Raw genomic sequence first — 25,675 nt, 5'->3', positions numbered from 1 at the left:
AATATTGTGACCTATGAATTTATCAACACTATATGATGATAATTTAACAAGAAAAGGCCTCTAGTTCAAGGTCTACTTTCTTACCCTTTCCTTTTACATATTTAAATAGCAACCTTAGTAATTTAATCAGATAGAAAATAACCAATTAATTTCTGAAGTTAAATAAACAAAAAACCTATAGGCAATACTCTTTTTATTGGCTCTTTGTTTGATTATTAACTGTGCTCATGCCATAACTTTAGTCTTTTAAGTTGACAAAATACTCTTCAGACTTGCTAAGTAACTTTAAAATATAACTTTTTGTCGTGAACACCCCTTTGTAATGATGAATGCCAACTTGGAATTATTCTCTAAAATTTAAATTCAACTAGAAAAACTGCATTGAAGGACACGGGAAACGAACTGCACTATCTAACATATAACTTAGATATGTTATATGGGAGCTAATACAAATGTTCTGCTTGTTTTAGCTTGTCCTTGATATTTTTGACTGCTAAATATTGTGCTTCTATATGACTTCACACAGTGCTCACATCAGAAATTTTCATGTTGGACTTATTATGATCATGAGAACAATTATAATGGTAATGTCTTGCCAACTTACTTTCCTGGCTCCCAATAATGTGTAATACCGCTCTTCCTGAGTTCTAATGCAGAGATGTTCTTTTAAGAGAATCTCAAAAGCCACTGATGAGAGATAATTCACAGAAGTAACAATCATTGAAATATTGGTTGAACACGTCAGCAACCAATCTGTATTGCTCTATCTTGCAGGGTCCTCTAACATACAGATATAACTAATAGATTGTTTTGCAGGTAACATCTTTCCTGCTTGAAGCCAACAGAAGGAATGGACAGTACTAAATACATTTCACTGCATGGATGAATAAAGTGTATGAAAAGCTAAGTAGAGTCGTGACTTATGACACAACAAATCAATGTTCCTTGTGTATTTTTGTGGAAGAATTGTCAAGACTCTATATAGTCAGTACAGAGGCTCCAAACTGGCTAAACTGAGTGAGGGAAGATATTTTTTTTATTTTCCTTTAATATGATACTGATAGTAATATACTGATGAGAGAAGAATTGAAGTTTAAATGATAAGAATGGGTTTGATCGTTGTGTCAAACCGACATCATTATATGTGGAGATAATTGATCACATATGCCATAAAATTACCAATCTTCATGATATTCCATGAGAGAAAATTCACTTATGTTCAGAGAGACCACCTTTCCAGTACCTCTTTATTACTCAGAATGAATTTCTTGCCCAAAACAAACGTATGTGGATTCTATGAAGGGTTTAAGGACAAAATTACATTTTTTCATATATTGATTCAACTAAAGTAGTTCCTTAATGATTGCACACATTTTCTTAACAGTATCAGCATTACCAACCTCCCGCTGGGAGTGTTGAGCCAGAGCCATGTCCAACTCAATGATGCAACTGAGGCGGCTGTACCGACTGACCACCTGATGGCGGTAGGTACCCAGGTGTACCATCTCAAACACCTGCACCGGTAGTGGCAGCAGGTCAGGGCGTTGGAGCAGCGTCTCGCGTTGACCTGGCACTGAGCATGCTGAGTCCACCGGTGGCACTACCATCAGTAGAGAGACCTCAGGCGAGATCTCCACCGCCTCGAGATCATACAACCTGCGTCACACAGAACACTAACTTGAGCTGACGTGATGGAAGTGTTTGCTTGTTGTTAACTTAGAGATTGTGGAGTGAACTCACCAACCACTCAAGTATGAATGAATGAATGAAAATACTTCTTCATTGAGATGAAAATTTGGAGATGATAAGTGGTCCATCCTTTCATTTAACTTCACAATTCAAAATATAACTAAAATTATTTTAGAAAAAATATGAAGTATAAAATGTATAGGCTTGTCCTTCTTATCTGCAGGAGGGATGGTGGCAGGAAAATGGAAATGGAGTGGTAAATCTCAGAGGAACATCTTATCCAAAAATTTGTCTGTAAGTCTTTCTCGCACCATTTTACATAATCAGTGATTATACAAACAGCCATGTTTATTTACTCACGATAAACACAAGAAAACGTTTACAACCAAGGCAACCGGAAACGGAAATGTGAGATTACAACTTGTATTACTACACAAACAGAAATAGAATGAGCTGATAACTTGGAACAACTGATTGAATACTGTCATATGGCCTGAATACCGTCAATTGGGTCTGAAAGAAATAAATAAAAGAGCAACTGCGATAGATCGCAGCCACTAGAGTGGGTACGATGAAAACTACTTGAAACAGTTTCTTATTTATTTCACTAGATCGCATTCGTATTCAAAAGAGAGATTATTCATCACGAAACATTATTATGACAATTGTTTGGTGTCATAGCACTTCACGCACGGTTATCGTTATTACTGCAGGAGGAACGTAGGGCGCTCCCGAATCCGTAGCGGGATTACTAGTCAATGGTTGATAACATAGCAATAAATGAATCTATCTTTAATAATAATGATAATAATAGAAATACAAAAATAAATGCTTTCAACCTGTGACTATAATGGTTGTTTCAAAGAGATAAAAATGATTTCAGACAAGTGTTTCCCCCGAATAACCCTTAATTGACTGTAGGCTATAACTTTGGTATAAACCAGCCGGAAGTACAAGTAGTAAGATAAACAGCTGATACTCGTGTTACCTGTGTACAGTTGCTTCCTCAGCTGAGACTTCCATATACGTGAAGAGTCGCCGTGCTGTCGCTGCCACTTGTTCTACAAAAGACTTTTGGTGTTCAGATACAGCCCCTCCTACCAGAGCTCGCCACTCTTCTCTGGAACCATAGTGAAACATTTTTTTAAGCATATATTACTCACTAAAACACGGACTATAAACTATGATATTAGCTTGTTCTGATACAGCCCCTCCTACCAATTGTATTTGTCAAACACATACCACTCACACTTATGCTCCTGATAGAATAAAGTATATTTCTCTCCTACCATAAATAAAACCAACTATTGCGCTGAATACCCAATACACAAAACTACAACCAACTTACAATTGAACTTGACTCTATGACCACACACTTGCGACTATTTCACGAGAGCATCCTGGTTACTGATCTATCCTGCTCAAGAATTGGCCAGTGTAATTGAATTGGAAAACTTGGTCCACTCACTCACTCTCTTGCAAATGGACTAAGAGCAGGATTGTGGCTCAAAAAAATGATGAATCAGCTTTTTCAAAATCACATGCTTCACACAATTTCCACTGAAAATAGCATTCCTGCTCTTATTTAACCCATTAGCCAGTCAATATTCCGGCATCTAACCTCCTTGTAGACATGCAATTAAATATGCAAAAATGCAAGGGTTTACCAACACACCAAAAATTCAATTTTGTTACTATATGGTTGATTGAGGTATTGTTTTTTAGCTAATGAAGCAGGTGATAATATAATGTAATTTATACACATCTGAAGTATATAAGATTTTTTCATTTCCAGAATAATGTTTTGTAAATTTTGAAAACAAGAATTGTTTTGTACAAAACAAGTTACAATCCATGATATTAAATTTGGTATAGCTTTATAGAAAATTTAATTATTTAACCCTTCCAACGCGGCTAACGCCTATAAACGCGGAATTGCCAATGCTTTAAACGCGGATAACGTCTACAAACGCAAAAGCATTACTTTCGAAATGGCAAAGAATTAGTTGTTAAAACTTCCGTAAGAGAGCAGGTCGATGTTCTTTTCGACTGTCGGGACTAGACAAAACGCTTTGTCACCGTTGGTGGACGTTGTAACGGTATCTACTCGGGTTGAAAGCAATTGCCGCCATTTTTTGTATGGCCTGTGACGCAGCATACGCCTACAGACACGTTCGTTTCATTCAGCTGTTTAACTACGTGTGTGTTGGTCGTTAATAAAATTCTCAAAAATATGTAATATTACATGTTTATTATTTTTTCTTATAAAGGTAATACTAAGGAATATGAAACTAAAATTAGCATTGGGAAGTTTAAAAAAAATATTTTTTTTATGTCTTAGCGTTTGACAGTAATTTAAATTAGCGCTTTAAGGGTTAAGTTTTATTTAATTAATTTATCCTAATTCTTATCTTAATCCAGATTCCAGGAGTCAAGTCTGAGACAGCGTCAGATACCCTATGCTGCAATAAAAGGAAGGTGAACAGTGCTAAATTCAATATTCGAATTGAAACAATCCTTCCTTCCACGGCTGCATTTCTTGTCTGTTTTCATCTTTCTATTTCTATTAAAGAATACTGTACAGACATTCAGTTTATATCAAATGAGTCTATTATACAGTTTAGATTTCTCACACATTGTCATCTGCTTACTTTTGGTTTGGTTTTGGAAATTATTACTTAATAATTTATTTCCCTAAGGAAAGTTTGTTATTAATAATTAAATTATTTCAAACAAAGTTGACCCAATACAACTGTAATGTATAATTGTATTTTTCCACTCATTTGTAACAAAACATGTTGATTGGGTGCTGAGGAGGTAAAATTATATGTTTTTAACACTGAGACAACTTACGCAGTGACGTGGGGATTATCCCTGATCTTGCAGTGAGGCGGGACATTGGGTGACTTAGCCGGTACCAGCACTTGCAGCAGGTCAACACAACTTCTCATTTTCAAGTAGGCCAAGTACAGCCCCCTTGGTAGCCTGATGCTGCTCACTTGATGGTAAGTGATCTGCTCCTGCATCATTAAACAAATACAAGCTCAATAACAATGGTACAGCACTTGCAACAGTTTAACACAACTTCTCATCTTCAAGTAGGCCAAGTACAGCCCCCTTGGTAGCCTGATGCTGTTCACCTGATGGTAGGACTCTCTGAATTCTGCCTTAGTGTAATATATACATTCTAAAGCTGCAAAATGTTAGTTGCTAATTTACTGCAATTTTTCATAAATTTATTCCCTTCCCAAAAAAATGGACGTTGGTACTATATGAATAAACAATCACTCCTAATTCTTTCAAAAGGGTATTTACACACCTTCAGAAATAATAACTGTTTCTGGCCAGAAGTAGCCTAATATATAAATATAAATATATATATGTATATTTGACATAAATACTGTTCCCTAAGAATATGTATATAAATAATCTTGCATTTGTCTCAAGAAGGTCACCAACCTGAATAGTGGACATCAGGATCTCACTGATGTTGGCATCAGGTGAGGGAGGTGCTCGTTTGCTGAGTTTACCGAGGGGTAACCAGCGCGAGTTGAGGACAGAGATAGACTTAGGTGAGTGAGTGTAGTTGACCGTGCATATGACTATTGTGCCCTCTGAGTCTCTCAGAGGTTTGTGATACAGCTGGCCGAGGTCTTGAATACTGAGGGCAGTCTATGACAACAATAGATAAAGTTAGGTTAGTTTACAACATATTAATTTAGTCTATTTGCATACACAATTTGTGTTACATGGGTAGTTTTAAAAGCTACAACCAATTAATAATACATGCAATTAGTGGATTTTTATGGGCACTTCACTTCACCAGTTAAATTCCATCTTATTAAATATGTTTATAATGATAAACATATTTAATAAGATGGAATTTAACTGGTGAAGTGAAGTGCCCATAAAAATCCACTAATCATGCAAATAAAATAATGATAAAATCAGAATACAGTGGGATCACAGATCCATCAATACGTAGCCAGAAAAAAATTTGGAGGGGGGGGTTGAGACCACTAATATTTTCCCGTAATGGACAGAGAGTAAGGCCCCATTTTGTTCCTTTAAAAAGTTCTTGACCTGTTTCTTTGTTGAGAACAATCTTTAAGCAGTACATGTCAGTAATACTTAATGATTTAAATAATAATAATCGTTTACTAAAAAAGTAATTGAAAGAATTAAAAATTTGGGGGGTCCAGATCCTTTGGACCCCCTTGCTGGTTACGTCCTTGCATCAAATAATATTCTGTGATCAACTGACATTTCACTAGTAAAATACTGTCATGAGAGTGGCTTGTACAATTCAGGTATATTATTTCAAATCACTATATCTTAGTTTTCCAAATAAAATTAAAACTCTCATACTCAATTTGTTAATGTATTTTATTTCATATTATAGCCATTTAAACAACTTAAAATATGTATTCTTTGTTGTGGATATGTTACTATTCTTTGTGTGATTCTCCACAGAATTTTGTGGTTAATTCTAGTTATATTTTGTTCTTGGATTTAAAATGTAACACCAAAGGTTAAATTTTGGAATTTGATAATGTTTTTGTGATTAGCAAAATTAGCAGTATGAGAGTTTGTCTTTTCTCTTCTCATATATTTCTTCACGTGAGCTTGACAAACTGTTAGTCTTTTGCTCATGTTGTTTTCAAAGTAGTTACATTTTTTATTCCCTGCACCCAGTTCAGCAATATTCTCTTACACAAAATATTTAAAAATATTAATACAATCACTCATAACAAATTCAAGTTCCATTTTGGATATTGTTTTTATCATATGCATTTTCTTTTGAATTATAACACTTTTTATACACTTCAAAAAATACATGCTACAATTTCCATATATGCAATCTCCACATATTGTAATCTAAATTAATATATTCTAAGAGACAGTTATTTAAACAAGTCTGAGGATTTTTTCAAGAAGATTTTTTGCATTGATGGAAAATCACAAATAATAAAAAAGTAAGCAAATTGCCTTCACATTATCTGTTGCATCCAGAGAGTGGGTGATATCTCTCATATGGTAATAATGCTTTTGTAAGTGTATTTATAGCTTTATAAGCTTTAGAGAGAATCACCTTCAAGCTTCCAGCATTGTTCTTGAAGATTGGTTAGGCCCAATTCCTTTTCAGCAATTTATTGTCTCCTCAGACATGTTATAATAACGATTTAAACAGTTTTTTACTACGTTGGAGAATTAATTTATAGTAGGAGGTAATTACAATATGAAACACCAAGGATTGGCCACTCCTAGAGGACACCAACTATTAAAAGTTCTAAGTAATAATCATTACAATCATCTTTCTACTGGGTGAACCTACATACTGGCCTACTGATCTGCGGAAAATTTTTGATTTGTTAGATGTTTTGTTACAAAAGAATCAAAACTACACAGATATCAAATCCTGACTTGATCAGTCTTTTGATAATTCGCTGATTATGCTTAATTTAAGCACAGAAGTATTTTTAAAAAGTCAAGTGAAATGTTATAACAAATTTACTAACTGGGTTTGATTTCATGATTCATTAAATGGAAATTGAATTCGAATATTTTGTTGAAAAGTGTTGAGGATTTATAAAATGCAACCAACTACTTTATTGATGTGTGCAATGTTCTGCCAAAGTGGCTACACCCTTACACTGTTTTTCAAAAGTTGGCAAGATAGAGTTATATTACCCTAACTACATCAAGTAAAAAATCTCTGAGAAAAGAAGATTAAGAAGAATATGGCAAAACAGTAGAAATCCAAATGATAAGGCAAATTACAAGGCAGCTCAACATCTGAAAATTTAAATAAAAGTTTTAACATTCAGACAAATTTGGATAAGTTGTTAATATTCAAATAAAAGTAATATAATACAGTGTGAATTTTGGTAAATTTACTAGATAAGAACCTAATGATTCAAGTAGAAAACAATAATTTAGCGAAGGTTAAGCTCATATGGTTGTTTAGATTTTAATATAAGTTGATATGCCAATTCATAATTCCTTACTTAAAATTGTTTCAAGAGATATTTTCACAAGGTTTAATTTTGTTCATAGCTTTGAATTCATAGGAATCTTCAAAGCCTTTGTTATGGTGAATTGCATGTAAGGCTACTGTCTTATTTTCATCTTTGTGATTTATTGAAAAACTGTGGCCAGTCATTCTTACCCGCAGAGAATTTGAGGTTTGGCCAATATAGTCCATGGGACAAAACCCACAGGTTAGCTGGTAAATTGCATTTTTTGAAGTACAGCACAGTTTATCAGCTATCGGATAAGTTTTTTCAGTGACAAAACTTTTGAATTGATTGGTTTTATTCATAATTTTGCAAATACCACAACATGGTTTGATATAATAGATTTGGTCAAATACCTCACCAATTGAATATGTTTTTCTTTGTGTTCAATAAAGACATTTTTTACTTAATTTCATGGTTATTACATGATTCAAGCCAAAAGATCAATTTTGAGAAATTTCTTAACATAAATTTTGGGCCTTACAAGTATATTCTTCAAATTTTGAGGTTTCTTATATGTATATTTTTTTAACTACAATAGATAGAAGTGTTACCTGCATCTGGGCAGCAGCTTGGAGCAGCTTTATCCTGAAATGGACGGCAGACGAACTGAGTGACTTCTCCATGTCTTGACGCAGCCACTTGACATCGTCCCATGTACAGGCAACCTGCCACATTTCATTGACAATTAATCACAAGGTAGGAGTATGCTACATTATGTGGATTATGCAGAAAAAATGAAATCAGAACACTTTATTCATGTACTTAGAGTACAGAATTGGCGTCAAGTAGTTAACAAAATTAAACATAATACAATAAAATGGTAGAGTCAATATATTTCTTGTTAGAAGTCAGTAGGGGATGTTCTCCAGTTCAAGAACTCTTCTATGGTGTAGAATGGTCTATCCAATAACCATGAGGTGAGTCATCTTCTGATATTATATGTTTTTCTCTTGCTGTAGTACATAGCAAATAAAGTGTACATATAGATATTTGCAAAGAAAGTGCACAAGAACCAATGTGACTGTTTAGAGTAGGGGTTCCCAACTTCCAGATTATGTCCCAGATTGTCTAACTTCTCCAATGTCAGATCAGGTTTAAAAAAGGAGGAAAGTACCGATCAGAAATGTTCGATCTATATTATTACGATACTAACAGGTTGTTACAGTTAGTAACCAAGGCGCGTGGAATAGGAGGTGGGCCGGACAGACGGCTCCCCCACCTCTACCGCCGTGCTGTGACGTAGTTGCAGTCCCAGACGCTGCAGTCCTGGTCCCCGCATTTCAAACACTTCAGTCTCTTCTCGTAGCTTCGCTAACTCAACACAGTAACCCGGGCACATGGCCTTATCTGTATTATCATAGGCAGTTGCAATAAAAATATGCAAGTTAGTAATTAATAAGTACTTTATATTTTCATATTATGGCTATTTACAAAATTACAAGAAAACATTACATCGTACTTCGCTGTTAAACTAATATCAAGGCTGGATCATGAATCAAGAATCTTTATTTTGTCGTTTGATATAATACATATGTATTGACAAAAGTCATATTACAGCTTGAATTAGCTACAGTCAATTTTTTCTTCAACAATTTATGACATAAAAATTATAAATATTTGAATATATCATTAGCTAACAGGCATGGGTTTTTAAGTTTTACTAGGCTATAACAAATAAATAAATAAATATTGCACATAAAAATAGATATTTCACATAAAAGTAACATACATAAGAATAAATAATCACAGACAAAATAGCATAAAAAACACTGAAGTCAAATAACAAATAAAACTGCACATAAAAGTTTTACATACAACCATATACAACAATATTGCACCAGCTCAGAAATTTAAATGTTTCTCAAGTATTAGCTACAGTCCATTTTTTCTTCAATAATTTATGAAATAATAATTATAAATATTTAAATTTATCATTAGCTGACAGGCATGGGTTTTAAGTTTTACTAGGCGATAACAAATAAATAAATATTGCACATAAAAATAGATATTTCACATAAAAGTAACATACATAAGAATAAATTTATCACAGACAAAATAGCATAAAAACACTGAAGTCAAATAACAAATAAAACTGCACATAAAAGTTTACATACAACATATACAACAATATTGCACCAGCTCAGAAATTTAAATGTTTCTCAAGTATTAGCTACAGTCCATTTTTTCTTCAATAATTTTATGACATAAAAATTATAAATATTTGAATTATATCATTAGCTGACAGGCATGGGTTTTAAGTTTTACTAGGCGATAACAAATAAATAAATATTGCACATAAAAATAGATATTTCACATAAAAGTAACATACATAAGAATAAATTATCACAGACAAAATAGCATAAAAACACTGAATTCAAATAAACAAATAAAAACTGCACATAAAAGTTTAAATACAACATATACAAACAATATTGCACCAGCTCAGAAATTTAAATGTTTCTCAAGTATCAATATCCGTTTAAGGCAAGTTTGTAATGAAAATGTTTCTAATCCATCCGTCTTCAAAAGTAAAGGAATTTGGAGTCCCTGAAAATAAACAGATAATTGAAGTATAATAATAACTTTGCATTATGAATATGGTTGTGTAATAATTAGTGTTAACATCACAATAGTGGGTATCAAACTAAAACCATCTATTCAAATTTCATATTTTAAAAAGAAAAAAATATTTACTTCTTGCGTTATAATGGAATTTTTAATACAATTTAACAATTACCAGTATATTTACATACGAAATACAATATTCTAATACAAAGTGTAACTAATACAAAACATATAATTACCTGCATTATCGAGTTTCAAGTCTGAAGTTTAGGCAGCTAATTTTTGTAACTTTTTATATTTTTGAACATTTTTTTGATTTAACCTCTGTTTATTTAAATATTTCACCCTCATCGCTATTCTTCTTCTGGCAAATATCTCAATTATTTCGTCCGGTATTTCACAGACTAATTCTTTTAACTTCTTTTTTTAATTTTTGTTTAAACACCAGGTATGTTGGGAATATTTTCGCCAGCGAATGCTATGAATACTTTTTCCATTTCAATAATCTTTTTTTGAAAGTCTAATGTCGCTTCTGTTAGTCCTCCAGCAGACAACTCACTAACCCATGACCCCTCATTGCTTCTTTTATATGTAAAATGGCCTAAATCAGGATACTTGTTTTTTAAACTTTCTAGCCATTCCACCCACTTATATAACTAAGGCCATCAGTAGATAGTTCTTTCTGATATTGGTATGTCTACACTTGAAGGTCCGGGTGTATCATGGATTTGCGGTGTCGCTACGTTGACAAACCTTTCATCTGTCTCACAATTAGGTTCCTCTTCCACTTCCATGTCATTGTCACTTTCAGTTTCTGGAGCACTCACTTTTTCACTACAACACAGGATTTCTTTAAAAACCTTCCCAACAATAAACTCATCGTCCGTTTGCTGGGTATTGCAATTGCGTCTTAAAGTTTCATTTTTTTCCAACGATAAGTAACCTCATACGGTAAAGAAACTCCAGAGGAGTTGGATGATCATTGCAACCACCACTTCCTCTTACAAGGGAAAAAAAAGTTTTTCCAAACTGTCTTGGTTCAGTTTCGATGTTAGAATATATGATATGTTGAAGATCTTCAAGTCATCAAATAGCAACATTAACGATTTTGTAGACATTATCACGCCTTTCTGGAACAATTTTAGCGTTTTCTTATCGTTTTGAAAAATCGAAGCTTCTTGTTGATTTTTATTTTTTTCAATACAACTCATTCCTCCATTATTTTCACGTACTGTTCTAAAATTTGTTTTTGCTCCTCTAAATGAAGACCGTAGCCCACACATTAAATTTAAACTTGCGTTGGGCACCCCTACTATTCATTACATCAAACCAATCGTTTGTCAATTTAATAAAATTTGCAGCATTCTTTCGAAGCGCTTCATCACATACGTCATAGCGTCGCAATGCACAAGCCGTTGTGTTCGACATCAGCTGGGCAGCTAACTGGACATTCTGTCTTTGAAATTTCTCGCAGTTGACATGTTTTTTGGTTAATTTATGACATGACGATATCTCCAGTTTATCTGTGCTCTCTATAAGCTTCCTAACTGGTGCTGGAGATATCATTGTACCATCCGACATAAAAAAAAGCTCCGTCAATGTACCAATTGCGGATCAATTTCAATAGATGAGGAACATCGGCAAAGAAATAAATATTCCTATTAGTTATTTTTGAAAAGTGAACGCTGTTATTGTAGGAGACTTTAAATTCTTTCCACACGCCTAAATTTCCTCCTCCACAGTCAGACACGACAGCAACAACAGTAAATCCAATGGCATAAAGTCTTGATATAATGTGGTCTAAACACGCTTTTGTCATTTTTTGGTCAAATTCAGTGAAAACAGGCTGCTTCCATGAAGCAAATAATGATCTTACCATTATTACTTGAGCCTGTGAATGAGGACCCATTACTTTATCAGCGACTGAATCATATTCAAAAATCGACATGACTTTCATTTCGTCAACTGAAGTACAACTAGCTTCTCCAGGGTATTCATTGTCACTGAGGCTACTTCCATCAATTTAAGTACACCATCGAGTACTCCACTGTGTACGCTAAGTTTTGGACGCCCATTCTTTTAATGTTGTTATACTTGGTAGAGGAACACCCATCTTATTTCGTAGATGAATGTAGCAATCTCTTACTCAGGTATCTTATGGTAAACGCGTTTGTTATATCTTCACAGCTCCATGCCTTTACCTTTTTCTTTTTATTAAGAATTAACTCAATTTGTGTTTTTAGAAAACACACCACTAAGTATGTGATGAACTTCTTTTTGAGACGGTCTGGGTGAATTCATTTTTCAGGTTTTTGTAATCTTGCTCCAGTTTGACGTTCTTTTCATACTGTTCATTCTTACACTTTTCCAAAGCTTCTTTCATTTTGAAGTATTCTAATTTGTAGTCAATATTTTCCTCGGTACCTGTGTTAATAATGGGTCTGCCTGATTCTCCCAATACATTATCACTAGTTTCGTCCACCCTTTGCGATTTTTCAAGAATACTTTTAATCATTTCTTTGGTTTCTCGTTCTTTCAGTCGATCCTTTCTTTCAAACTTCTTCTCGCTTTCCAGAGGCATTAATTTTTATTGATGGCATAACATCTTTTTTAATTAATTTCTTTTTACTTCCCATAATTTCACCACGAATGTTCCTTATAAAATCGTCAGTCTTGAAATGATCTGAGCAAACATACGAAGTATCAGGGGTTAAATTCATCTTTTCTTTTACACCGCTGTATCCAAATATTCCTTACTCTTTCGTCTTTAGGAAAGCGAAAATAAGAAACACCATCGAGCCTTTCTTTGGTTTTGAAGTATGAATTGTTGCATATAGCAACAGCACACCGCATTCCCGGCATTTCACTATTTCACACTATTCACACGTGAATTAGAAACATGTAAGTACATACGTTTACCGACACACAGTCCGCTACCGACACACTATAAACACACTACTTGATTTCACACTATTCACACATGAATTAGAAACATGTAACTACATACCTTCACCGACACAGTCCGCTACCGACACGCTATAGACACACTACCAACACTCGTGTAACTGACTGTTCAACTACTGCTCAAGGCCGGCTACCCGCGCCACGAGGACTGCAGCTACGTCACGCATACCCTACCCCCACCACGCTCCGCCTGTCCGGCCCACCTCCTATTCCACGCGCCTTGGTTAGTAACAACAATTTTGGAGGCTTTACATGTGTATGAGCACTTCTGGTTTGAGTGAATTATACTTCCGACATCAATGTTGGACACCCACACGCACACACACACACACACACACGCACACACACATGCACGCACGCACGCACGCGCGCGTGCACACACACACACACACACACACAGGTCTTAGAAGCCTACTTCAGTTATAAAGCATCTACTTTCCATTATTGTAGTTTACTGTACTTTAAGTCTAAGATATTTCTGGTGCCACAATTGAGTTTGTTTTTTTGCCCTGATCAATATTTTAATGTACAATCAACTTAGTTATTTTTTTGAGTCACAAAACTTACTTTCTACATGTCAACATTGTTATTGGCAGGGTAAATCTACTACCTCTACAGTATTTAATGTAATTGGTTTATCTTTGAATGCTTTTGAAGGAAAAGAGTCAGTTTCTGTTGTTCTGCGTGATCTTGGTAAAGCTTTTGATAGTGTTCCATTTAATATTCTATTAAATAAACTAAAATTCTACGGTATTGAGGATAGCTCTTTAAAAATAATTCAGTATTATCTATCTAATAGGAGTCAATTTGTATCAGTGAAAAATAAATGTTCATCTATAAAACCCATTAAGACAGGTGTGCCTCAAGGCTCCGTTCTAGGACCCTTCTTTCTCTTAGTATATATAAATGATTTGCCTCAAAATTTAAATGTTCATTCGATTATTTATACTGATGACACCACTTTAATGGCCCATCACAACAATCTTAATTATGTAAAATGTATCACTAAACAAGCAGAAGAGCAGGTTCTTTGCTGGTTTTCTTCTAATAAATTATGTTCTAATCTTGAAAAAACACAATACCTAACTCTAAGCCATAAGCAAGAAATTAACATGGAATTTGACAGGCTTCTGGGATTTCATATAGATTATAAGTTACAATGGTCCCTGCATATTGAAACCATTTGTAAAAAAAATGAATAAATTACCTACTATGGAAATTGAAAAATGTTGTAAGCTTGGAATATTTAAGAATGTTATATTTCGTTATGTTTTAATCACATATACCATATGATATACTAGCTTGGGGCCATTCTCCGTGTGTAAATGATATTCTTTTATTACAGAAAAAAGCAGTCAGTAACATTGCAGGAGTGGGTTTGCTTACTCACTGTACGCCACATTTCATTTAACTCAAAATCCCACATTTGTAAATTTGTATGTTTTTCAGGTACTATTATATAAAAAAAATGTACAGAATTTTCTAACTAGAAATTATATTCACCAGTATAATAATAGAGGTGGAGTTAAACCCAATATACTTCCTCAGAGACTGGCTAAAACTGCTACCTCTTTCAAAATAAACTGTATTTATTTTTTTGATAGGTTGCCTGAGAGTGCAAAATATGTTAGTTTTAGACTCTTCAAACATAATACACATTTAAATTTAAAACCCATTTTATACTAAAAGTGCATTTTTGAATTGCAATTTTGATGCGCACTTTAAGCTCTTAACTATGGTGACTAACTAGTTTTAGAAAAGCCCATTAATTTATTGATTTATACGGTTTTATTTAGTATGTATTAGTATATTTTAAATTGTATATTTTTCAAACTGTACATTTTTAATAATAATAATTGTATATGTTATTTATTTTTTAAGTATATTTTAAACCGTAAATTTATAAATGATCAAAGTAACTGACCTAAATTAACTATTATTAATAGTTATTTGTAATAGTTCTCATTGTGCTATAACTACTGATTTTTGCTTTTTTTCAATGTTAAAATGAATTAAGTTTGTGTAAATTAGAAAAATAAGTTGACTTTGCCTATTCAATGTAAAGTTGTTAATGACAATAAATAATATTCTTGATTCTTGATGACATAACATGGACCCGCTGTAAGTCGAAATGCTGGTACAGCCCCATAAAAATATGAAGACAAACACACATACACACTGGCTGTAAGAAAAACCACTCCTACCTTTAATAACCAATGGAAGTCATGGTATATCGATCCAGGATATGTCTCATCAACTTCTATTACTGGTAGGAAATCTTCATTGGTCACCAAAACTTTATCTTCATGGTAAAGCAGGCAGGAGAGGAAGACACCTCTGGAACAAAAAAGTACATTTAAAACTAGGTAGAAATACAAGAAAAATTTGACTTTTACTTTTGCTTGGTCAATAGTCATATCAAGAATTCAAGTACACAATAATACACATTTTCTTCCATTCCCTATGATTAGAGAAAATTAAAGTTTGAACAAACATATATCCATCTTGTTCATCAGAATTTAGAATATGTCAATGAATTAAAATTTCTTGGATTACAAATTTATAAGTGTATAAATGGTAATTTTGATGTGAATGAAGTTTGACATAAGATATTAGTGGTTCAGAACATAACACAGATTTGTGACTGAAATGCTAAAAGGTCTGTTGTCTCTATGTTTAGCTTTTTTTGCTCCAAAGTTTCTTTTTTAATGTTATTTTCTTATACATAAGTAGAAGTATACAAAAATAAATTCCAAATCTACAAAAATTTGTTAGTTTGGAAAAAAGAGGGTATAACATGTTGAGGTGGTAATCATCCATGTACAGTCATTAAGGTAAAAAAATCAGTCTTAATAAGTACTAGAAATAATATCTAACATCTTTAGATTAATGGCTAATTAGCCTTAGACAGGGGAGGTTAGATGATGTGGCTGAGCATCAGTCGACTACCATTTTTCAAACATCTAGTCCAACTGATGTAATTATTAGACTAACTGACAAGTCTTGGAAGTTGATGATAAGCAGAACTGTCAAGTTACTTAAGATTCATTTTAAAAATTAGTGCAATTAATTGAGTAATTATTAGCACATCTTATTGAAAGAGCTATTTAGTAACTACCACAATTTTATATCAATAAAACTCAAAAATGCACATGATAGTCGGATGACCAGCTGAGCACTCAAATTTGGGTAAAACTACACCAATTGAAACATTATTTTTTCCTCATTGTATATCATAAACACATCTCTTGGATAAAAGTCTAAAAAATAATGCTAATGCTACCATTGTACTCACCAAAAACATTTAGACAGACCAAATTCTGTAAAAATGTATCAGTTCGTATTTAAACATTTTTTAAATCAGGGGTCCCAAAACTAATATTCTCAATGAATGTTAAAATTTAATTAGATGTTTAGACCATCACAATTCTTTCTCCTAATACTATATATGAGGAAGAAAATAACATTTTAAGGATGAGCTTTATGAAAATATAACATTGATTTACTTTAAAAATGTAATTATATAACTTGCTGAATTAAAGTTGTTCTAAATCACTTAAACTAAATTAATTTCTGCCTTTTTTCCTTGCAAATTTTTAACTTTAATTGGAGAAAGAAATACATACAGTAAAACCATTATTTAATAACCAACTGATGTTACTTCAAGACCAATGTTGAAGCTGGGTGAAAGAGAAGAGTAAATAGGCTTAACTTTCTGAAAGAAGAGACGCAATTAAACTTGGAGCAAAGTCTAATTAAACAATTAATTACATTTGGTGAATGAAGACTCAAGCCGGTTATAAAGCGCCAACGATAGAACGATCCCAGTAATATTCTGACCTTCATCAGTCTCTCTCTATTCTTGGAAGTTGTAAAAATTTAAAGTTGTTTCAAATGCTGAATTAATGTCTTACTCCACTGCCTGGCTAAGTTAACTCTATTAATGTCTGGGACTTTATGACATAATGCCTTCCTTGTTTGTAAATTGAAGAGCAAGTTTTTCTCTGCCAGTTCATTATCTTTGACTCTTTGTCATGGTCAAATAAAAATATCTGAACTTCGTTATATCTTTTTATTTTCTCCCCCATACATGGTATTAGCCCAGGAGCCAAGAACTTATTTTCATAGCATAAAAAATGCAGCCTAGTTTTACATGGTATCAGGAAATTTACCCTAAGAAATAAATTGATCACTGGTTATATTTGAAGGGGTTGAAATGTGAGGGTATTAAAAGGTTAAAAATACTGTGATACATATTTTGGATAATGAAGACTGAATGCCATATTCAGCCAAATATTTTCTATTTATCTAGTTGGCTAATGTTGATAAAGTATTATTTACACATTGAAGGTTGTTTAAAAATAATACACATAATATTGTATCAGTTAAATCTTCCAATTATTTTAATTTTTCACATTAATTTTATTATTATCATTATTAATACCAAGTTTTCTACCTCATAATTTTATTGGAATAGGGTTATAAATTGCAGGTACTTTTCTTTTTTTATTTATAACTATGAGAGATCAAACACAGATATATAACTGCCTCAAATCTTGGTGACATATCCTGCAGGTAAATAGATTATAACACTGATCAAGAACAAAACTCAGAGAAACAAATAAAACCATAGCAAAAAGATATGCTTACCTTCTGAGGTGTTTCTGGAACTTGCTTGCTGCAGTGAAGAGCTGTTTGATCGTTGTCTTCTTGCGCCTCTGTCCCACAGGCGTTTCACCTGGTCCAGGGTCTCCTAGTCCCTTCAGGTCAGGCCTACCACTACGCACCTCTGCAAACAGTCGATCCAGTAGTGCCAAACCGGCAGGTGGCAGACGCTCCTCTCTGCCTGTCACATCTCGCCAACCTATGAAAAATTCTTACATTACATCTCAGTTTAAAAATTATTAGTTCAAGTTATGATTACCACATATTTACAACATATTTTACTTTGTTCAGCTAAATTTAGGAAGGTTACGTATTCCTTTGCCAATGTTTAAATAAATGGTTGCAGGGATGTTAATATAACACTTGAGGGATGTTTGTTTGGAGAATTTTGGTGGTTGCCCTTAAGGGAAAACAACTTTAAAAAACGTTTTAGTTTATATATTTTTATACTTATTATTTGTTCTTTTATACTGATAAATGACAAAAATTAGAAAATACCTCAAGCGTAATCCTTCAATATTTTTTACAAATTTAGCAGTTTTAATCTTATCCAGAAATATTTATTTTCTTCTTTTAAAAGATAATTTTTACAGAAAGCAACAGGAGACTAGGATTAAATTAAAGTGTGTAAAAATTGACTAGGTGTATTATATACATCTAAACCATCAAATCCTTTAATTCATTTACATCACTCAGGAAGATAATTTGTCAATTCCAGATCCAATTCCAGAGGTGTTTTTGGCTGTATTATTGATAGCTTTATGTTTCAACAGTTTTATGCTTCAAATATAAATTTAGATTTTTTTATTGGTTATTTTGCCTAATAGTATTCCATGTCACTTTAATTTGTTGCTTTAGATTCCAACGAGAGGTTTTGAATATTCTGTTTATATTTTATGTATTATACGTTAAGTTCACATAAATTTAATAATCAATCGTTCTTACATTAATCAATTTTAAATAAATGACGGGTTGTTTATTAGATTAGTGCTATGTATTGTACTAACATCTTCCCATCATTTCCCACCCCTTTCCCCATTTGTTAACGTTTAAGATGCTCATAATACTCACTGGAGGGAATGACACAATCAGGCTGACTTGCCCGGAACTGGGAATATCCCCTAATGTTCCCACATGCCGCCCGGAAGTAGTAACACTGCCCGTGAGTTAGTCCGTCCACTGTCACCTCCATCTGCTTCATATCCAAAATTTCACGGTGACCGGAGACAGTACGAAAGTCTGGTTCTGAACTCCACTCCACTAAAACATGGTACAACAAAAAATTCGACCAAACATTCCAATATTCATAGACAGGTTTTAGTCATTTTCACTGAAACACAACATGCTTTTGCCACCATAGCCTCCTTTTTTTCTTTTATCTGATATCAAAAGCATAATTAGATTATTATTCACACTGTGCTCATATCTTGATAACAACATTGGTAATATACTGGCTCCATCAATGGTATAGATTTAAATCTTTTTTTTTGAGGTCTTCATATAAAAATGTCCTTGGGAATCACCCAACTGATATAACGTCTACTTTTATTCTAAATTCATTTTTAAGTTAGTTTTTTTTTTCTGTAAACATCATACTATGTAAAATTATACAGCCTTTGTAGTATGCTTAAAAATGTGAAATGGGAACCATTCTTAAAGTTGTATAAGTCTGAACAAAAAATATAATAGGAATTTGCACTCAGCTTTTATACTTTAATTATGAAAATCAGACTTTCACAACAAAGTTAATTGATTATTTCAAATGACTATCTAGAGTTGATAGATCATCATGATCTATTACAATTTCTTATCGGTAGAAGAGAATATTATATGATAAGACATGGCTCACTCCTTACCAGTTCCTATGCTTATAGCTTACTGAAAGAACTATTGCTCAATTTTGAAAAATATACTGAAATAGTTTTGCTGCAAATGACAGGTTTTTTGCAGATAATGTATCTAAGCCTGTTTGGTGAGTCATGTACTGTATATGTAAAACAAACTTGTAACATTTTGAACTGTGAAATTGAATATATCAAATTATAAGCTTATTATGGAAAATTTCAAACACTGCACTAATAATTTGAATCATCTTGATAAAATGCCAAAACAATTGATTAAACATTTTCCCATTAGCTTCGTATTCAGAAAAATAAAAGTAATATGTCTTTAAAATTTGCAAAATAATACCTGTCAAAACTGATCTTCTCATAAATGAGTCTTAAATCCAAATTTTGTCCTTAATTTATGAAAAACTCACTACAGAATTACAGAAAATTCTTAAATAATGTACATTTATATCTTATTTAATTACAAGGAAAAATTTCAATTCATATTAAAGTATGAATAATATTGAATTAGATTTATTTTTATAATAAATAATAATCTATAATAATAATTAACCAAATAAACAACAAGGAAAACAATCAACACTAGTCACAAAGTGAATTGATTGTTTTTTAAGATTCGTAACACTTTTTCATGATTTCAGTATATTAAGTGGTGTGTCCATTTGGTTCAGAAAAGAAGAGTCAATGATTCATGCTGTTTTTCATTCAATAGAATCAGTTGTACAGTTGATTGACAGGAGAGATTACGTTAGATCTCCTGTGCTGGGTGAACTTTTCAAACAATTTGATTTTGTTGATTGTGACCTCTTTTAATACAATCTAGATTATTATAATAGCGTAATATTATTATGAAATGATTAGCTCAGCCTAATTTTTATAATGAAGCAAAGGCTCCTTTAACCTATTATTGGAATATTACTCATCATTGCTCATGGGAAGTTAATACCCAGGGATCAATAATACTGGGGCACATTTATTTCATATATAAAAAACTACACCTAAATGTCTTTTAAAAATCATCACGTATTTGCTGATGATGCCAACTTAAGAGCCGGCTGTACTGGTAGCCATCTGCATTTTAGTGTCGTAAGAACATTGTTAAACCTCATGCACTTGTACAACCTTATGTTTAGTCAGAATTATGGGAGGTGTATAATTTTAAAGATATAATTAAAATGTATCCAAACACTTTTTAATTTTCTTTGAAAGTGAGTCTTTAATTACTTCTTTGTATGAATATTAAAATATATCACAATCGTTTCCATACAGCTGGCTCTTGAAATGATCAAATACATATTTGCAGTTAACAATGAATGAAGAGTGTCAGTTACTTTGTCAAGCTAAACAAGTGCTAAGTCCACTTACAATTTTATATACAAAATCAAAGGGAAGTAGCATAACTGGGTAAGTTTTATCAGAACAATCTTTTGGTATTGTTACCATCAATTGGAAAGATCATCTTGTTTATATTATAAAATACAACCTTTTCAATATTTTGTATGGGTTAATAACATAGTCGGAAATCATATACCATTTTTAACAATGATTACTGTCAAATATTTCAAATTTTGTATGAGCTATAAAGGTAACATACCATGTTCCATAACTATTCAAAGTTGTACGTTTATTAACACTACTTTGAAATAATTGCATTTTTAGATTTTTATTTCTTAATATGATATGGTTGGAATAAATTGCTATACAATGCACAACACTATCCAACTGTACATCTTTACATTTTTAGATTCGAATCTCTGTATCTTTTAGTTTTAGTGGTACTCTTCCTAGTACAAGACAGCAGAATTACTATGATTGCATTGTTCATGTGTGATTTGGAGAGCGTATAATTCTATTTCCATCTTTTATATCAACTGCTTTTCTCACTATCAATTTAGGACAGCTAAGGCTACGATTGAATCACAAATAACAGTATTAAAAGTTGTAATATGTGGTGGAGAAACTAGATAACAACAATTCATTCCAGATAGGAAAGTTAACTTGCTCCAAACTGATCCAGTTCCAAAGATAAGTTGATTAGTAATATGGCACTCCCAAATGTAGAGTTAATCGATCTCTAAGCCGCAGACGTAAACAATCAAAGGGAGTAGCAAGTTTACCAATTAAAAGCCACTCCGACTATTCAGACGAACAAACAAGATTCCAAATTAACATCAGCATTGTCTGCTTCTACGTTTGCGTTTGTGTTTATTCACACAAACAACTGTAATTGTGGCACTTGGAGACATTGTGGATGGAACTGTATTTGACTGTTTGTGTAATTCAATAAGCTAATAACACAGAATGCATTAACATGTTGTTAATGAATAGTATTGTTGTCAAAACAAGTTAATGGAATTCATTAGTAAGAATCAAGAATCAAGAATCAAGAAGATTTATTGTCGTTAAATACACACAGGTACAATAGACATTGTCAGACAATATAAATATATATAATCTATTAAAGTTCTATGGTGGTTATAAACACAGTAATAAAAGTAATGTTTTTTCTGTAGTAAGTTTATACATAAGTGGTTTACTTTCTAAAACTATATTAAAAAAATTGCATAAATAAATATTCACCAGTGCTAAAATTCAAATACTTACAAATAGGAAACACAAATGAATAATTTATCACAAAATTTACATTGAAAAATGAATATAACAAATTAAAATAGTTTGACTAGAATGCTGAGCTTAAATTAAAAGATTTCAAACTGGTACAATTAAAAAACTAACATATAAACAGTACAAATTAAAACAACATTATAGTTAAAAAGATGTATCATACCATTTAAAACAGACTATCAGAAAATTATGGTACTTGTATCACAGACTAAGAATTCATCCACAGAGTAAAAAGATGCAACCTTAAACCAATTCTTAAGAACTGTTTTAAATTTATTTAGACTCGTTGTCCATGCACTATCAGGTAATTTATTAAACAACTGCACCTCCATAAAGCAGTGACTTTTTTTAAATTTTTCAAGTCTTACTGGTATTAAATTTAACATATATTTAGCTCTTGTATTATAATTATGGATGTCTTGACGCACCTCATATTTGTCTAGATTTTCTTTAACTCTCATTAAGCAACAATATATATACATAGATGGTACTGTCATTATGGAGAACTCTTTGAAAATCGGGCGACAAGATTCCCTACCCTTCACATTCTTAATCAAATCTTAGAGCTTGCTTTTGCCACAAAAAAACTCTTTGGGCTCCACTACTATTACCCCAAAGAAGTATTCCATATAACAAGAGTGAGTGAAAAAGGCAAAATATGATGTTATTAACATTTCTCCTACTTACACATAAACTTAATTTTACGTAATAAGTATGTTACCCTAGATAGCTTTGTACATAGACTACTTGTATGAGTATCCCAACTAAGCCTGTCATCCAAATGTACCCCTAACAGTTTAACTGATTTACTTCCCACTTGTTACAGCAGTTCTTAAACTGAAATAAATATTCTCTGTTTACTATTGTTTACATTTAAGAAATTTGCTCTAAACCAATCACAAGCTACCCTCATTGCATTACCTTGCACCAAGTCTAAGCTAATCAGGTCTTTACCAGAATTGAGTAAAGTTGTATCATCCGCATATAAAACGGACATACAGGGTACACTAAAAGCAAAATCATTTATAGCTACAATAAACAAAAAAGGCCCCAGGACCGAGCCCTGAGGGACACCCTATTTGAACTAATTTGAGCTTTGATACGTCAGAATCTTGAGCTACCATTTGCTTCCTATTACTTAGATAAGAGGTCATTAAATTCAATTCTTTACCCTGTATACCGTAACAATGAAGTTTTTTTAAAAGCAGATCATGAGATATACTATCAAAAGCTTTCGACAAGTCAATTAAAGTAGCTGATAACATATCTTTACATTCAAAACTTCTTAAGATTTTTCAACAACTGATTCAACTGCTTTGATAGTGTTTTTTACCAGGTAAAAAACCAAACTGCTCCTTACTTAGTAGTTCTCCCTCAGCAAAAGTAATTGTACAGTTGGTCTTTTATACAGCACTCAAAGACCTTACTAAATATAGGAACTAATGATATCGGGCGATAGTTAGAGGGGCACAATTTATCTCCTTTCTTAAAAATAGGTACAACTTTGACAAACTTTAAGAGTATCTGGAAAAACACTCTGCTCAAGCATCATGTTAAAAAGAAGTGTTAAGGGCTCTAGAATAATATCTATTATTTCCTTGACTACTTTGTTGGAGAAACCATAAACATCTTCACTTTGTGATGAACTCAATTTAGAAACATACTTGAGCACATCTTTTTGAAGGAATCTGCTTCCAGTGGAAAACGTTATTCTCAATATTCATGTCAGATATATACCTATTTAAAAACTGGATGGGCAGCTATATTACAGTTACTCGCTACATTATCATTATCTACATTTGATTATTGTTACAGAGTTAATAAAATAGTCATTAAAAAATTTCTGAATCAATTTTGTTTCCTGATTTGCAGGTCTTAAATTAGCTTCTAATCTAATAACATTCCAAGCAGCTTTACACTCACTTATTTTTAGAACTAAGATATAATTTTCATGAGATTCTAACTTGGCTTGTTTTATTTTACTTTATAACATCTTTTAGCATTTAAATATGCATCTTTATATAAATTTTCTTCATCAAGACCTTTATTATTCTTATAGCAATCATACAAATACATAACATAATCTCTATATGACCTCAGCTCAGGTGTAAAACCACTTATTCTTACATATATTTTTATTTAAATCTACTTTATTTTCTTTATCATGCAGCATTCTTCAAAAGAAGTTGTCAAAAAGTTAATAAAATCATTAAAAGCTAAATCAACTGTATAGTATGTTTTTAAGAAATTCCAGTCAACCTCACTTAGCACTTAAATCATATCGATGTGGAATATTTAATAGTATTATATTTTGATTTGAATGTTCTTCAAGTGTGTCTTTGATTATATTTATTGCTTCATTTGCCTCATTCCTTGAGACGTCATTAGTACCACAAAACACACCAAAATGTCTTTTTCGTCCAGTTTTTCCCCTTGAATGTTTATTGGATTAAGAATTTGCTTGGCTCTACCACTGGGGGCTACAAAACCTACTGTTTGATGTGTCTTAATCAATTTATTTAAGTTCCAAGTCAAATCACGTCCATGGCTGTCGGCAGACAACAAAATCTTATGATGAGCCTTGCAGGATTCATTTATTATTGCAGTGGAGGGATGTGAATGGCTGTTATCAATTATTATTTGAGGCTGTAGAGGGATTGGATCTCAGGAGATGTTGGCCTAGTCAGTATTGTTTTTCTAGTTTTATTGTTTTTACTAACAATTTTTATTGAGGATAGATTTAGGAGTATTTACATCAACAGGCGATAAAACCCCAAATTGATTACTGCACTGTACCTGAAAAGCTGTGTTATCTTGTTGGATAGGCTTTTTAGAATTCTTCTGTTATTACATTGGGCATCCTGAAAAACTGGAAAACAGTGCATACACCTTGAATTTTGGGCTTTTAATTCAGTCAAATTATTCTCTAACGTCCTTTTGTCTTGTTCTAACACTGTGATGACAGTATTCAAGTTCACAATTTCCTGTTTACAAGAATTCAGCTCCTGAATAATAATTTGCGTTTGAAAATTTGGAGATTTTATTACAGTATTTTGAGGAGAGTCTAGGGCAGAGTCTTTATTGATCAGGGTAGCAGTGTTTTTTTTCCTGTTCTAATTGTGTTATAAGTTCTTCCCTTAGCTGTTTTTTTTCCATTTTTTAATTTTCTTTCAAGAGATTTTATTGTTACATCCATTTCATTTGCCTTATCACTATGAGTTTTTTAATATTATTTTCATTTCTTCTTCTATTTGTTGAATTTTATCCTCCAACTGTAGTTCATATGTAGACTTTTGA

The 25,675-nt window shown here is 32.5% G+C and overlaps 1 protein-coding gene across 1 annotated transcript in view; it reads right to left on the bottom strand.

Moving 5' to 3' along the window:
* Positions 1–1,400: 1,400 nt before the first annotated feature.
* The window catches only part of LOC124373181 (ankyrin repeat and fibronectin type-III domain-containing protein 1-like), a gene marked incomplete at both ends in the record, with an annotated part of 38,228 nt that continues 13,953 nt past the window's right edge, over positions 1,401–25,675 (bottom strand). Inside the window, 8 exon segments of the mRNA XM_046831583.1 lie at positions 1,401–1,656; positions 2,678–2,809; positions 4,543–4,709; positions 5,149–5,361; positions 8,261–8,374; positions 15,443–15,575; positions 17,889–18,102; positions 18,975–19,163. Of these exon segments, the coding sequence (XP_046687539.1) occupies positions 1,401–1,656; positions 2,678–2,809; positions 4,543–4,709; positions 5,149–5,361; positions 8,261–8,374; positions 15,443–15,575; positions 17,889–18,102; positions 18,975–19,163 (1,418 nt within the window).

Source organism: Homalodisca vitripennis, unplaced genomic scaffold (assembly GCF_021130785.1).
Source record: "Homalodisca vitripennis isolate AUS2020 unplaced genomic scaffold, UT_GWSS_2.1 ScUCBcl_4946;HRSCAF=11410, whole genome shotgun sequence".
Lineage (NCBI taxonomy): Eukaryota > Metazoa > Arthropoda > Insecta > Hemiptera > Cicadellidae > Homalodisca > Homalodisca vitripennis.
Note: the sequence above shows the minus strand (reverse complement) of the source record. Positions and strands in the feature narration are given on the sequence as shown.